The sequence below is a fragment of the Carettochelys insculpta genome, chromosome 24, assembly GCF_033958435.1.
Source record: "Carettochelys insculpta isolate YL-2023 chromosome 24, ASM3395843v1, whole genome shotgun sequence".
In the NCBI taxonomy this organism is placed as follows: domain Eukaryota; kingdom Metazoa; phylum Chordata; order Testudines; family Carettochelyidae; genus Carettochelys; species Carettochelys insculpta.
This window is the reverse complement of record NC_134160.1, coordinates 12,691,118-12,706,560: the sequence shown is the minus strand read 5'-3', so window position 1 is coordinate 12,706,560 and position 15,443 is coordinate 12,691,118. Positions and strand designations below refer to the sequence as shown.

The 15,443-nt window shown below is 46.8% G+C and overlaps 1 protein-coding gene across 14 annotated transcripts in view; it reads left to right on the top strand.

Annotated features, from left to right (window-relative positions):
- The window catches only part of LOC142001423 (lethal(3)malignant brain tumor-like protein 3), a 119,366-nt gene that overhangs the window by 58,948 nt on the left and 44,975 nt on the right, over positions 1 to 15,443 (top strand). For 12 of the 14 annotated variants that reach the window (XM_074976636.1, XM_074976631.1, XM_074976632.1 and 9 more), the window contains 5 exons: positions 2,125 to 2,229; positions 3,984 to 4,119; positions 4,594 to 4,685; positions 12,859 to 13,010; positions 14,721 to 14,797. In XM_074976636.1, coding sequence (XP_074832737.1) covers positions 2,125 to 2,229; positions 3,984 to 4,119; positions 4,594 to 4,685; positions 12,859 to 13,010; positions 14,721 to 14,797 — 562 coding nt within the window. The remainder of the gene's footprint in view (positions 1 to 2,124; positions 2,230 to 3,983; positions 4,120 to 4,593; positions 4,686 to 12,858; positions 13,011 to 14,720; positions 14,798 to 15,443) is intronic. The other 2 variants (XM_074976641.1, XM_074976644.1) reach the window with 1 other exon arrangement.

Below are 15,443 nucleotides of genomic sequence, written 5' to 3'. Positions count from 1 at the left end.
GAGTGGTAGCCTTTTCTATTGATGTACGTTCCTGCCCTGTGTTCTGGGGCATGGATGGGGATGCGTGTCCTGTCCAAGGCACCAAAGCAGTTTGGAAAGCTGAGGTCTGTGAATCCCACAATGGCTGCATCCACATCCCCCACACAGATGATCCTGTGCAGCAGCATTGCATTGATGGCATGGACAACCTGCATGGGAGGAATGGTGTGGACGCGCTATTTCAAAAGACGATATTTCAAATGAGAGTGAATGGAATCATTTGAATTTTTGCTTTTCAAAAGAGACCTACAGTGTAGACATAGCTGTAATGTTCTAGTCTGCTTCAATTAGTTATGAGTAAATCTGCTATTAGGAGAGCACCAAATTGCATGGGGGAGAGAAGTTTAGTATCTTTTTATATTTCCTACTCCTGTCTGGTGGTTGAGTGATTCTGATTTTAACTTTCGGTTTCATCTACACTAGAAAGTAAAATTGATTATAGGTGTGCAAATCCAGCTACGAGAATTGCATAGCTGGAGTTGACTTATCTAAAATAGATTTCTGTCACTATTCTCGCAGTGGGATATTCTCCCGTTGACTTCCCTTATTCCTAGCAACTGCCAGGAGTACCTGGGTTGATGGTGACACCATAACAGTTTCATTTAGTTCCTCTCCACTAGGTGTGCTAAGTTGAACCCAGGAAGATCAACCACCAGCACAATGATCTTTCCCTAAGCGTAGATGTATGTTTACTAATTAAAATTAATGGGATCCTTGAATCTTGAACTGTTCTACATCATCAAAACAAAAAGCAGTCAAGCAGCACTTTAAAGACTAGCAAAATAGTTTATTAGGTGAGCTTTCGTGGGACCGACCCACCTAATAAACTATTTTGCTAGTCTTTAAAGTGCTACTTGACTACTTTTTGTTTTGATAGTGTATAGACTAGCACGGCTTCCTCTCTGTTACTGTTCTACATCATCTTATTACGAGGCAATCATTAAACTGAAGGTTGAAGCAGCATCCAGTTCCTGTGTCTAAATCAGAGTGTAGAGAATTTGGATATGGTGAACCTTTATGTGCAGGCCCTGAGCCCATAGGATTCTGAGCTGCTACAAATCCCAATAATTTTTTTGGCAGTAATGGGTAATCAGCAATTTGTAGCTCTAAGACCACCAAAAACTGAAAGGAAAGTCATTTAAAATTTCAGTGTATTGCAGTAAGCTGTTCTCAATTCCAGTTATAGAAAAGCTCTTTTTTAGGCTTATTCCTGAATAACTACATGTGTGGATACTTTTTCCCCCAAAGTAGTTTGTTAAACAAGGACAAGGCAGTCTTACACCAGACTGGGAACATCCACATGTGGAGTTATTCCAGCGCAGCTAGTCCTGAATAACTCTGTGTGTAGAAAAGTTCTAAAGAATGAATGTTCTTTATTGGGATTACTGTAGTAGGATCCAATCATGACACAGGCAAAAGTCCCTAAAGGGTTTGCATGTGTCAGGCTTTCTGGACTGGGTCTAATAAAGGGTGTCCTGTATGTACAAATGAAACTTGCCTTGGCTCATTTTCAAAGATTTGCTAGTACCTATAGTTATTTAAAACAGTCTTCCAGGTTAGGTCTTAAAAAAATCAGATACTTTGACAGTGAGTGTTTACAATGACATCTGCAGATATATTAATGACACACGATGATGCTATTTTTGGTCTATGCAAGTGTGCTTTACCATTGGACCTCATCTCATGTTTTAGAAAGAATTTTTGAACAGGGAACAACTGAGGGTACCACCGTTCAGTCATGGAAGACAATTCAAAATTATGCCAGGGTAACACAAGTGATTCTAGTGATGATACTTTTTCCTAAACTGAAAGCCAGAAGTCTTCAGTGTTTGTGGTGACTGGCAATAGGTTGTATCTCTAAAGTGAAATGCATGTTTTTGCTCCAATAACAAGCAGTCCTGTAGCACCCTAGAGACCAACAAATGTATTAGGTCATGAGTTTTCATAGATAAGAGGCAGTTAGCTCATGATGTAATAATTTGTTAGCCCCTAAAGTGCTGCAGGACTGCTTGTTATTTGTGAAGCAGCAAACTAAAACGGCTACTTCTCTGAGACTGTTTTTCTTCAACAATGATTTTCCCACAGTATCAATCCTTCCCACAAAGTAGGAATGGATTTAAAGTTGGAATGAAGTTAGAGGGACTGGATCCTGCACACCCATCTTTATTTTGTGTCCTCACCATTGCTGAGGTAATTGTTCTTTCTTGATTTGATTTCCCTTTCAATAGAAGACATCATCCCAAGTCTAAGGAGGAATTGTTAAAGAAATAATCTTAGAGTGGTTTTAAAAAATAAAATATTGTACTGGTTGGGAGATAATGTAAGGGTTGGGAGAAGTTTGAGCTGAAAGCTGAGACAACATAGCTGAGAATCTAAATTTAGGATCATATTCTTCAGTTTGTATGTTAAGTACTTCTAACTCAAGTGAATACAAATAAGGGGGCTCACCCTCACCTTAATAGGCAGGAAGCAAAAGAGCTTCTCTGAATTCGGGCAGCACTAACCAAACTATAGACCTGGTTTGATAAGAGTAATTGGACATTTGTGAGGCCTCATTTCTTGGGACAAAGGATTAGGGAAGTTAATGGATTACTAGGCTGGAAACAGAATGTCTGTACTAGCTAAAATAAAGGGGAACACCAGGGAACTATTAAAAATGGAAATGATAACAATGGATAAAATAAGCCAACACAGAGACACCTGCAAGATTTGCTGTGCGTGGATGAGGTGGGGGAGCTGAAAAGGGGAAAGCCTGTCACAAGAAGAGGTGACAAGTAGGGGAAAGACCACTGTGCTTTGGAGACAGCTGACTACAGAACATAGCCATGGACCCTGCCACTCCTGGGACTGTGAACCAGCTGCAGAGTAGGGTTACTGAAAGGAGAAGGCCTGAAGATGAACCCTAGCCTTGAGCAAGCATACTAAAGCTAGCAGATAAGCAGACCCCTGAAATGGTGGTGGAAAAACTGCCTAGGAGACGAATCATCTTTTTTTTTTTAAACTTTAATTCTCCCGCACGCCAGGGAGGGAGAAGGAAAAACGCCCTTTTCTTTGTTTATTTCAAGAAACACTTGTATATTGTGAGCAGGGGAAGAAGTCTCCGAGCACCAGAGAAGAGATGCAGCCCCAGGATGCCCCAGTTAGTACCCATTTTGGGAGAGTACACTGCCATCAGTGTTGTCACTCCACCTCCACAAGAAGCCGAAATTATGTTGGCAGGAGACCATCTGCCACTGACACAGGTCCAGTATGGACAGCGCAAAACTTTACATTTCAGATGTAAAGGAGCGTTTTGTTGAAAAGTTGAAAGTTAGATCAGCTTAAGCCAGCAGTTCTCAAACTGTAGGTCAGAATCCCCAAGTGGGTCATGGCCAATGTTCCCTCTCATCTTTTCTATCAATGTGTGGACTAAATTTTTAAAGTCTACTGGTGCATGTGTGAATGTACACCACTGGTAGAAACAAAAAAATCTAGCTGTGGGTGCTCTGCTAATCAGCTGGACAGCATTTGAATCTCTCCTGAGTGACTGCACAAATGCAGTTTTCAGGGAGCACTGGTCAGCATTTTAATGGGGTCACCAGGGATAGAGTTAGATGTGCTGTGGTCAGGAGAGTGACCATCCATGACTGAAGCCAAAGCCCAAGCACTTCAACTTCTTGTCCCTGTTCATGGAGTTGTGTAATAATTTTTGTTGTCAGAAGGGCATTGTAGTGTAATGAAGTTTGAGAAACCCTGATTTAGGCAGTAGTGTAAATCAGGTCTGGTCAATGGAAAAGATGAGCAAACAGCATAATTGGAAAAAGTAAAATTGAAATTAAAAAAATTGTAATGTTCCTTTCTTGTTTACAAACCCAAATATAAGAGAGTTTATGGCTTTTTAAAATAATATTTTTAGGTCACCTATTGATGTCCCTTTAAGATAATGCAACCTCTTGTGATTGTAGGTTCAGGGATACAGGATACGGTTACATTTTGATGGCTATTCTGAGTACTATGACTTCTGGGTTAATGCTGACTCCCCAGATATCCACCCTGTTGGCTGGTGTGAAAAGACAGGTCACAAGCTTCTCTCTCCTAAAGGTATGTGGAGAAATACAAGAAATTAAGTGCAACAAGCAAAACACGTTGTTGTAAGCTGCCTACCCCTCCTGCCCATGTTTTGTTTCAGGTCAAACCCACTTTGAATGATTTGAAGTGGAAACATGTAATTGCCATCAGAACAAACCAATTTCTTTTTGATATTCTCAATGCTTGGCATTGTTATTCAAAGTAATTAGTAACTCTTTATTAAGTGAGTATGCAAATCAGTGAATATCTTTGCTCACAGCTCTTTCTTGAGTTCCATTTCCTAGAACATTGACATTTCAGATTAATGATTAGACAGTATAGTACAATAGGGAATAGTGTGTTAACTAAAACATCTCACCCTTGACAATTGTACAAGGGCAGGTTTCATGCAAAGTTCAAACCCTTCTCTAGGTTATTTCCATTTTTGAAAAATCAATCTGAATATAGCAAGAACACTGTAAAATAATCTCTGGTCTCTGTTTCTAGGTTACAAGGAAGGAGAATTTAACTGGGCTTTGTATTTGAAGAATTGCAAAGCTCAAGCAGCCCCCAAAAACCTTTTCAAAACCCTCAGCACAGTAAGTATACATGAAGGAATGCCTAACATAGTGAATTCTAGTGGGAAGGGAGTAGGTTTAGAAGTTAAAGTGAAAAAGAACATATTAACTATTACTTAGAAAAGTTAGATGTCTGCAGGTCACCAGAGCCTGATGGAATGCATTCTAGAGTACTCAAGGAGATGATAGAGGAGGTGTCTGAGTCATTAGCTATCACCTGGGAAAAGTTCTGGAAGTTGGGAGAGATTCTAGAAGACTGAAAAATGGGAAATAAAGCACCCATCTATAAAAAGGGAAATAAGAGCAACCCAGAAAATTACGGACCACTCAGTTTAACTTCTGTACTAGGAAAGATAATGGGGCAAGTAGCTAAGGAATTCATTTGCAAACATCTGGAAGAAAATATGGTGATAGGTAACAGCCAGCATGGATTTGTAATGAACAAATCATGCCAAACCAATCTGATAGCTTGCTTTGGTAGGATAACATGTCTTGTGGATAAGGGAGAAGCAGTGGACATGGTATACCGAGACTTTAGTAAGGCATCTCATGTGGTCTTGCATGATCATCTTATCAATAAACTAAGCAAATACAACTTAGATGGAGCTACTATATAGTGAGTGCATAACTGGCTGGATAACGGTTGTCAGAGAGTAGTTATTAATGGTTTGCAGTCATGCTGGAAGGGTTCCACTGTTTTGGGACCAGTTCTGTTCAATATCTTCATGGGTGACTTAGCTATTGGCATAGAGAGAACGCTTATTAGGTGTGCAGATGATACCAAACTGAGAGGGGTTGCAACTGCTTTGGAGGATGGGGTCATAATTCAAAAGGATCTGGACAAACTGGAGAAATGGTCTAAGGTAAATAGGATGAAATTTAATAAGCACAAATGCAAAGTACTTCACTTAGGAAGAAACAATCAGTTTCACACACACAGAATGGGAAGCAATGGTATAGGAAGGAGTACTGCAGAAAGGGATCTAGAGCTACGTCTACACTGGGATGCTACATCGAAATAGCTTATTTCGATGTAGCGAAATTGAAATAAGCTATTTCAACGAATAGTGTCTACACGTCCTCCAGGGCTGGTGCCGTCGACGTTCAATGTCAACGTTGGACAGCACTATATCGAAGTAGGCGCTGCAGGGGAGCGTCTACACACCAAAGCAGCCCAAATCGAAATAAGGGTGCCAGGAACAGCTGCAGACCAGGTCACAGGGCAGACTAGCACTTCTGGAGCAAAAGCAAGCCGCTCCCTTAAAGGGCCCCTCCCAGACACACTCAGCCTGCACAGCACACAGTCTGCAGAGCCACAAGCACGCACACCCTGTGAAGCACCATGGACTCCCAGCAGCAGCAGCCAGAGGCCCACACACCCGCCCCTGAAGGAGCAGTGGTTGCCCTGCTCAGTGCCATGCAGGAGGCAGCTGACCATCTTTTATTTGAGGAAGATGAGCTGTCCTCAGGGGATGAGGAAACAGCCCCAGACCTTGCTGCCCTCCCAGCCCCCGCCTGCTGCACATGCCGCTGGCTGCGGAGATACCCCACGAGCACCAACTGGTGGGAGCGGCTGGTGCTCGGCGAGTGGGACAACGACCGCTGGCTCCGGAACATCCGAATGAGCTGGCAGACATTCCTGGAGCTCTGCCAGTGGCTCACCCCTGCCTTATGGCACCAGGACACCCCCATGCGACGTGCCCTCACCATAGAGAAAAGGGTTGGCATCGCTGTCTGGAAGCTGGCCACTCCAGACAGCTACCGATCTGTAGGGCAGCAGTTCGGCGTGGGCAAGGCCACCGTCGGGGCTGTCCTCATGGAGGTAAGAGGACCCAGGGGGAGAGGGGAGCCTGCGGGGGGGGGGAGCCCGGGGGGGAGGGCCAGGCACACCCTGCACACCCCTCACCAGTGCTCTGTCATGTCTTTCCCCTGCAGGTCGTCCATGCAATCAATGCCCTGCTCCTCCACAGGCTCGTGTGGCTTGGGGACCCAGATGCTGCCATCATGGGGCTTGCCAGCCTGGGCTTCCCAAATTGCTTTGGGGCTCTGGATGGGACCCATACCCCCATCTGTGCCCCGGAGCACAGCGGAGGACGCTTCCTGAATAGGAAGGGATACCATTCCGTGGTCCTTCAGGCCTTGGTGGACAGCTGGGACCGCCTCTTGGACATTTATGTTGGCTTGCCTGGCAGCACTCACGATGCCTGGGTGTTCAGAAATTCGGGCCTGTGCCGCCAGCTGGAGGCGGGGACCTACATCCCCCAGCGGGAGATCCCTGTGGGGGACAGCACCATGCCCCTCTGCCTCGTCGCAGACGTGGCGTACCCACTCCAGCCCTGGCTCATGCACCCTTACATGGGCCATGTCACAGCCAGCCGGGAGCGGTTCAACACGCGCTTGAACCATGCGTGCCAGGTGGTCGAGCACACTTTTGGCCACCTCAAAGTGCGCTGGAGGTGTCTCCTCACCCACCTGGATGCAGGCCTCACCAACATCCCCCAGGTTGTGGGCGCATGCAGCGCACTCCACAACCTGGTGGAGAGCAAGGGACAGGCCTTCTTCCAGGGCTGGGCTGTGGAGGCTGGCAGGGCCGACGTCCAGCCACCCGCTGCCCCCAGTTGCCAGGTCGACCCTGAGGGGATCTGGGTCCAGGAGGCCCTGCGGGCCCATTTTGACCAGGCTGCGGGGTGAACGCTGGCAGGGCCAGCTGCGGGTGAGCCACCTACTGCACCCCCTCATCCTCCACAACACTCCCTGCCCCCACACCCACAGCACAGAGAACCTGAGAGCACACCCCCCACACACACTTCTGTGCAATAAAATGGAATTTTTTTTAATCAAAACCCTGCAACCTTGTATAATTATTAAAACAGAAGAAGAAGGGGGGAACTATGTACATGGGGGGGCAGGTACAAAACAGGGGTAGAACAAAAACTATTTACAAAGATGGGGGGAATAAGTCCAAAGGAGGGGGCCTTGGGGGGCAACGTCCTCGGCCACACACCCCTATTGTCCTGCGCCTGGTGTTGGGGGGCGTGACCCACATCCCGGCTGGAGGCCCATGGTCCCCCTCAGTGGCAGGCCCCAGGATGGCTGATGGTGGAGGGATGACAGGTGGAGCGGTGGGTGGAGTGGCGGGCAGAGCAGCAGGGAGGGCCAGGTGCCGCATGATGGCATCGAAGGTGTGCATGAAGGCCCCCCAAGCCTCCTGGCATCAGGCCAGTGCTCGCTCCTGCAGATGGAGCCGCCACTCCTCCACCTCCAGGTGCCGCTCGGACACCTCCAGCTGACACCGGAGGGTAGCGAGCAGCTGGGGGTCCATGGATGCCCGCAGGTGGCTCCGCCACTGTCAGGCTCATCCTAGGGCTGGTCCGTGCTCCGCCGAGGGGCTGGCCTGGTGGGATGGCCCCAGTGGGCTCTCCGGGACCACAGACGGTGCGCTGGTGCTCTCCAGGCCCTCCGATGGTGCAGCTGCGGAACAGAGCAGGGAAGAAGAGTGGAGACAGCTGTTAGTCTGGGCCCTGACCCGTGGCCCTTGTCCCCCCACCCCTCTGCTGCTGGTTCCCCGTCCCCGTCCCCCGGAGATGCTGCTGCTGATGATGAAGGGTGTCCAACCCCCCCCCCAGGGGACCCTAGGTTCCGCTCCCCCCATCCCCAGGGATGGGGCATGGCGCTGTCCTGTTGGGGGGCAGGGGCTGATGGACTCTTCTGAGGGACATGCCACTGCTGTCCTCGGGGCCATGGTCATCTGGGTGTGTGGAGGGCCCTGATCATGTCTCTTGTCCCTGCCCCTTAACCCCCGGGGTGTGCACCAGGGGGGTACATACCTGACGCTCTGCTCTCACGGTCGGGGGACACCCATCGGGAGGACGCCCTCCTGGAGCTGCGGGAGGGGAGGTCGATCTGGAGCCCCCCGTCGCTGGAGGCCCCCTCCTTCTCCTCCGGTGTCCCGGGGGGGGCTCCTGGGGGGGCCCCTGGGGCGCAGGGCTGGCCTCCGGGGCGGACTCCGTCTCCGGGGCCTGCTGGGGCTTGTCGGCCGATGTGTCAAGGGTAGCCAGGGGGGAGGAGGTGTACCGGGGGGCCCAGGATGGCCCTGAGCTCCCTGTAAAAGGGGCAAGCGGCAGGGGCAGCCCCAGATCGGCTGGCTGTGTCCCGGGCCTGGGCGTAACCCTGCCGCAGCTCCTTTACCTTACTCCTGACTTGGTTAGGAGTGCAGGCAGGGTGACCCCGGGCAGCCAGGCCCTCGGCCAGTCGAGCGAACGCATCTGCATTCTGCCTCTTGCTCCCCATTACCTGGAGCACCTCCTCCTCACCCCAGAGTCCCAGCAGGTCCTGGATCTCAGCCTCCGTCCAGGAAGGGCCCCGCTGCCTATTTCCCCACTGGCTGGCAGGCTGGGAGCCCTGAGTCCCCTTGGCGGGGGTGCCCTGGGGCGCTTGGGGGGCTGGCTGGATGCCATGGGGTGCAGGGTGGTGGGTTAGGGCTGCTGAGGGACGTGCAGGCTGGGCACATGGCTTTGCTGCTGCCTGTACAAGCTCTCAGCTTCCTGCACAGGAAATAAGGGGGTGGGGAGCTTTAAGGGGCTGCTGCACGTGGCGACCATAGAGCTCAGGGGCTGGAGAGAGCATCTCTCAACCCCTCAGCTGATGGCCGCCATGGAGGACCCTGCTATTTTGATGTTGCGGGACACGAATCGTTTACACGTGCCCTACTTCGACGTTCAACGTCGAAGTAGGGCGCTATTCCCATCTCCTGATGAGGATAGCGACTTTGACGTCTTGCCACCTTACGTCGATTTCAACTTTGAAATAGTGCTCGGCACATGTAGACGTGGTGGGCGCTATTTCAAAGTTGGCACGGCTACTTCTAAATAGCTGGCTAGTGTAGATGCGGCTTAGGTGTCATAGTGGACAGTAGCTAAATATGAATCAACATCATGATGCTGTTACAAAAAAAGCGAATGTGATTCTGAGATGCATAAACAAGAGTGTTGTGAGTAAGACACAAAGTTATTCTTCCACTGTACTCTTTGCTGATTAGGCCTCATTTGGGGTATTGCATCCAGTTCTGGGCACCATGTTTCAAAAAAGTTGTGGAGAAATTGGAGAAGGTTCAGAGAAGAGCAACAAGAATGATTAAAGGTCTAGAGAAAGTGAGCTCTGAGGGAAGACTGAAAGAATTGGGCTTGCTTAGTTTAGAAGAAGACGACTGAGAAGGCTGATAGTGGTTTACAAGTACCTGAAAGAGTGTTAAAAGGCAGAGGGAGAAAAATTATTTTCCTTAGCCTCTGAGGATAGGACAAGGAGCAATGGGCTTAAACAATTGGAACTGCAGCTGGCAAGGGATGTGAAGAGTAATGAAGCGTTTCTACCGGCATGTTGACAATAAATGAGTTATCTGGATGAGAGAGGTAACCTAGTGACAGATGACGTAGGAAAAGCTGAAGTACTCAATGCTTTTTTTGCCTCAGTCTTCACAGACAAAGTCAACTCCCACAGGATGGTCCTAGACAATGCCGTATGGGAAGGTGGAGAGCAGCCATCAGTGGGGAAAGAACAAGTTCTGAGCTAGCTAAAAAAAACTAGATATACACAAATCCGTGGGTCTGGATTTAATGCACTCAAGGGTACTGAGGGAATTGGCAGATGTCATTGCTGAACCTTTGGCCATTATCTTTGAAGACTCTTGGAGATCTGGAGAGATCCCGGATGACTGGAAAAAAGGCAAAAGTAGTGCCCATATTAAAAAAAGGAAAGAAAGATGATCCAGGGAACTATAGACCGGTCAGCCTCCCCTCAATCCCTGGGAAGATAATGGAGGGGATCCTCAAGGAATCCATTTTGGAGCACTTGAAAGAGAGGAAAAGGATCAAAAGTAGCCAACATAGATTCACCGGGGCAAGTCCTGTCTGACCAATTGGATTAGCTTCTATGATGAGGTAATAGGCTCTGTGGACATGGGGAAGTCAGTGGATGTGATATACCTTGACTTCAGCAAAGCTTTTGATACAGTCTCCCACAACATTCTTGCCCATAAGTTAAGGAAATATGGATTGGATCCTTGGACTACAAGATGGATAGAAAGCTGGCTTGACAGTCGGGCCCAATGGGTAGCAGTCAGTGGCTCAATATCTGGATGGCAATCGGTTTCAAGCAGTGTGCTACAAGGCTCGGTTCTGGGGCCGATGTTGTTCAACATCTTTATTAATGACCTGGATGACGGACTGGATTGCACCCTCAGCAAGTCTGTGGATGACACAAAACTAGGGGGAGAGGTAGATATGTTGGAGGGTAGAGAGAGAATCCAGTGTGACCTGGATAAATTGGAGGACTGGGCTGAAAGAAATCTGATGTGGTTCAACAAAGAGAAGTGTAGAGTCCTGCACTTAGGATGGAAGAATCCCAAGCATTGTTATAGGTGGGGGACCGACTGGCTCAGCAGCAGTATGGTGAAAAAGGACCTCGGGGTTTTGGTGGATGAAAGGTTGGGTATGAGTAAACAGTGTGTCCTTGTAGCCAAGAAGGCTAACGGCATACTAGGGTGCATTAGGAGGAGCATTTCGAGCAGTTCTAGAGGAGTAGTTGTTCCCCTCTATTCAGCACTGGTGAGGCCACATCTGGAATATTGTGTCCAGGTTTGGGCCCCCCAGTATAAAAAGGATGTGGATGTGCTGGAGCAGGTTCAGCAGAGGGAAACAAAAATAATTAAGGGACTGGAGCACAAGACCTATGAGGAGAGGTTGAGGGATTTGGGCTTGTTTAGTTTACAGAAAAGAAGACTGAGGAGTGATTTAATAGCAGCCTTCAACTTCCTGAAGGGGAGCTCTAAAGAGGAGGGTGAGAAACTGTTCTCAGTGGTATCAGATGGCAGAACTAGGACTTAATGGTCTGAAGTTGAAGAGGGAGAGGTGTAGGTTAGATATTAGGAAAAACTACTTCACCAGGAGGGTGGTGAAGCATTGGAATGTGATGCCTAGAGAGGTGGTGGATTCTCCATCCCTCAAGGTTTTTGAGTCCCAGCTTGACAAGGTCCTGGCTGAGGTGACTTAGTTGGGGCTGATCTTGCTCGAAGCAGGGGGTGGGAGTAGATGGCCTCCAGAGGTCCCTTCCAGCCCTATGATTCTATGAAACTGCATTAAGCCCATTAGGAGGTTGGGCATTAGGAAAATCTTCCTAACTATTAGGGTGGTTAAACACTGGAATAAGTTGCCTCGGGAGGTTGTGGAATCTCCATCACTGGAGATGTTTAAGAGCAGGTTAGGTAGACATCTATCAGGGATGATCTAAATGGTGTTTAGTCCTGCAGGTGACTGGACTCGATGACCCCTCGAGGTCCCTTCCAGTTCTAGTGTTCTGTGATTCTAAGATTCTAAGTGGTGGCATTGGGTTTAATGTTGTTAAAATGTGACTGTCTAAAACTTTGGCCAGAATATAAATGCACCATTTTTATGCACTCAGAACAGAAATTATTACAGTGAAGAACTTGGTGGAGTCAGATGGGAGCTGTTTCCCACAGTAATTTGTATGTAGGATGAGAAACCAGAATAATTTCTCCTTCCCCAAATCCTCCAGCTTCCTAGGCAAAAACAGCATATTGTCCTTTGTCCTTGGTCTCTTTTCTGCTGATTTACATGAGCATTAGTTAAATAAATTAGTTCAATAAATATTTTCCCCCATTCCGAGTTAGTCAAGTAGTCTCCTGTTCTGTGTTTTTTTCCCCCGCAGCACCATTTCCCTTTCAGTCCAAACACAGTATCTTTGCAAAAGGATGGAGGATTTGCTTTAGAGATATCGTGGCCTTAGCCATGTCATTCTGGCTCAGCTTTTTGGACTGACCTCCTGTATAATCTGGAGACTCTTACAACATCCTCCATTAACGTGGCAAAGCTTGCAGTGCTAGTACCCATCCTCAGCCAGTACTCATCATGAGAAGAGCCCTCTGTACGTCTGTCTCAGAACCACCTGGCTTAGGTGTAATTGAATGTAAGCAGTATTCAGATTACACAAAGCCTTTGTTAGAAGTCATTGGCATTGTTACTAGGATATGCGGAAGACTGGGCGTTAACCCTCCTGACTGACATTCCAACAAGCAGATTGTTATAGTGTGGTGTTTTTTGTTTAAATAACCTAAACCAAATAGGTTTGGAACAATAACAAATTAATTTGGCATACGTTTTCCCTCTGTACTATTCCTTAGCCAGTCACACCATCTGTTTTCCGGGTGGGAATGAAACTAGAAGCAGTGGACAAAAGGAATCCGTCTTTGATGTGCGTGGCAACCATCGCTGACGTGTTGGATAACCGGCTGCTAATTCATTTTGACAACTGGGATGCAAGTTATGACTATTGGTAAAGAAAACTATTTCCAAACTGTATCTGCAAATACTGAGTTTGTTTCTCCCTTGTAACACCTTACCATAAACTACATGATCTTGCATACTTAGGTTATAAGATTTTTAAATGTGAATGTTTTGGTGCTCCTGAATGCATTTTGGGGATCTTAAATAAGCGGACTTGTCACAGTTTTGAGGTAGTTGCACCTGTATTTCCCTCTTGGTCCCTCAAGGGCACCCTCATAAAGATTTCTGGCTTCCAGTTGTCAGTTCTCTTAGGTGGAGGCCTGTGTCTCACTGCTTTCTGTGAACATATTGAACTCAGTGGATTTAGACAGGCCTGGGCTTAAGGCAAGGTGATTGCCTTGGCCCCTGTATCTTCAGAGCCCTGCACTCCAATTGGCTATAGCATTCACTGTCTGCAGGCCACTGTCAGTGTGCTACCTTGGGCCCCACCCCTCTGGCCCACCCCTCTGGATTTAGATCAGGGTCTTACTCTTTTTTTTTTTTTTAAATTATGGCCTATTATTTTATTGTACTTTTCATCTGAGAATGTCCAGGATACTTTTATTTATATGGCCAGTATTTCATGCCATGTTCCACTTGAGGGACTTCTGAGTCCTGGTCACAGCTAACCACAAGAACATGTTGAATAACTGTGAAGGAAACGCCTTTGTTCTCCATTCTCTATAGCCAAATCCACACTGTGGAAGTGTGTCCAGTCTTCAGTTTAATGTCTTAAAAAGTATTAGCTGTTGATCTTTGAAAGCAATACAAAGCATTTAGATTCACACCCATCATCTCTATGTATGGTGGTGGTTTCTTTATTATTCCACTCTATTCCCAGTTGTTTCTTTCTTCAAGAAGGCATACAAGCACCTGCTTGCTTGTACTATGCTGCATGGTCTTTAGTTCTCCTTCCCACAGATAGTTCTTGTCCAGAGCTTTGCCCAGCTCTGTGTTTTCGGTTTGCAGGCCTTCAGAATTTGTTCCATTACTGTCGTAATCTGCAACGGGTATCATTTGCTCCATGTTTCATTTTGAATGTCACATTTGAAAAAGCTTAGAAAACTAACAACGGCAACAATACCCTTCAATGCAAAATTAGCTGAAGCAGCTTCATTTTGCCTGGCTTCCATGAAAGTACCAATCCCTTCCCCAGAAACCGTGGAAGGAAGGGGCTTTCTTAGAATTTGGGCCATGTTGTCTCAGGAGTTTCAAGTACTTGGACCAAGTTTTAAATTTGTAATAAAATCAGAAGCCAGGCAAGTACCACTTGGCTTCAAGTTCAGTTAATGAATTATGTACACTCTTCTGGGCTAAAGCCTTCAAATCATTCCTCTCCCACTCCATAGCTTTTGTTTCTTGCATAGGCTTTTTATGGTATGTGTACTTACTTTTTGTGTTTTAGTTTTGAAAACTGGTGCCCAGGTTAATTCAGTGGTCTCAGTTTTCAAAAAATAGTGCATAGAAGATATGCCTTAGCTACACAAACACACACTTTTTCTCTTAAGTATTCACCTGGCTTGCTCGGGCAACTTGAATGCCAGTTCTTGAAAATGTAGCTTTTATGAATTCGAACTAGGAAGCTCTTGTGCTGTACATCATGATCACAAACACTAAAAGCATCTGCTGCCCCAGCAAAGAAACATCAGGTGGGATTTGATCTGTTATGTTTCTTCTCACATTAAAGTTGACTGAAGCCAATTCTTTCCTTTTGATCCAGGTGTGATGCTAGCAGCCCATATATTCATCCTGTTGGTTACTGCCAAGAAACTGGAACCCCACTGACAACACCACCTGGTATGTTAAAAGTAGGATTGTGTTTCTTGCTTCAGTCAGAAGACCTGCAAGTTCTATCTCCTACATAATTATAAATTTGCCAGTTATGAGATCTATTCAGCACCCTTTCTTTTCTTAGCTGAACAGGGTTATTATTAATGCACACTGACAAGCAACTATTTTTAATTTGTATAGCTCTTTTAGGCCACTGAGTCAGGGCTTGGAAATTTAGAATTATATAGAATATTTGGGCGGCGAGATCTTTTGAGACAGATGCAGTATTTCTTTGGTGTCAGACTGGAAGAAAGAGGATTAGTCAGCCACCCTCAGATGAGACTATGGAATTCATGGAGAAAGAGAAGGAAGGAATGGTTGGAGCCCTCTATGTTTCTTCTGCACTGAAAATGAGATTAATAAGTGCAGAGGATACAATCAGCAGAGAAATCAGTGTTGTTTTCAGGCTTTTACAGGTTTTTTTGGATAAAAAAATCATCTCTGCTGGATGCTGAATTGACAGCCCTATAGCATGAAGCTCTTTTTTTGAATTTGCTTAGTATGTGTAGCTGCATCAGTATCAGTGTGCGCTTCCTCTACAATGGAAAGCTGTTCAGTTCTTAACTTCTCTGCTGAGATTGTGAGCAAGGGAGTCCTTTTGTGATGTTCATGG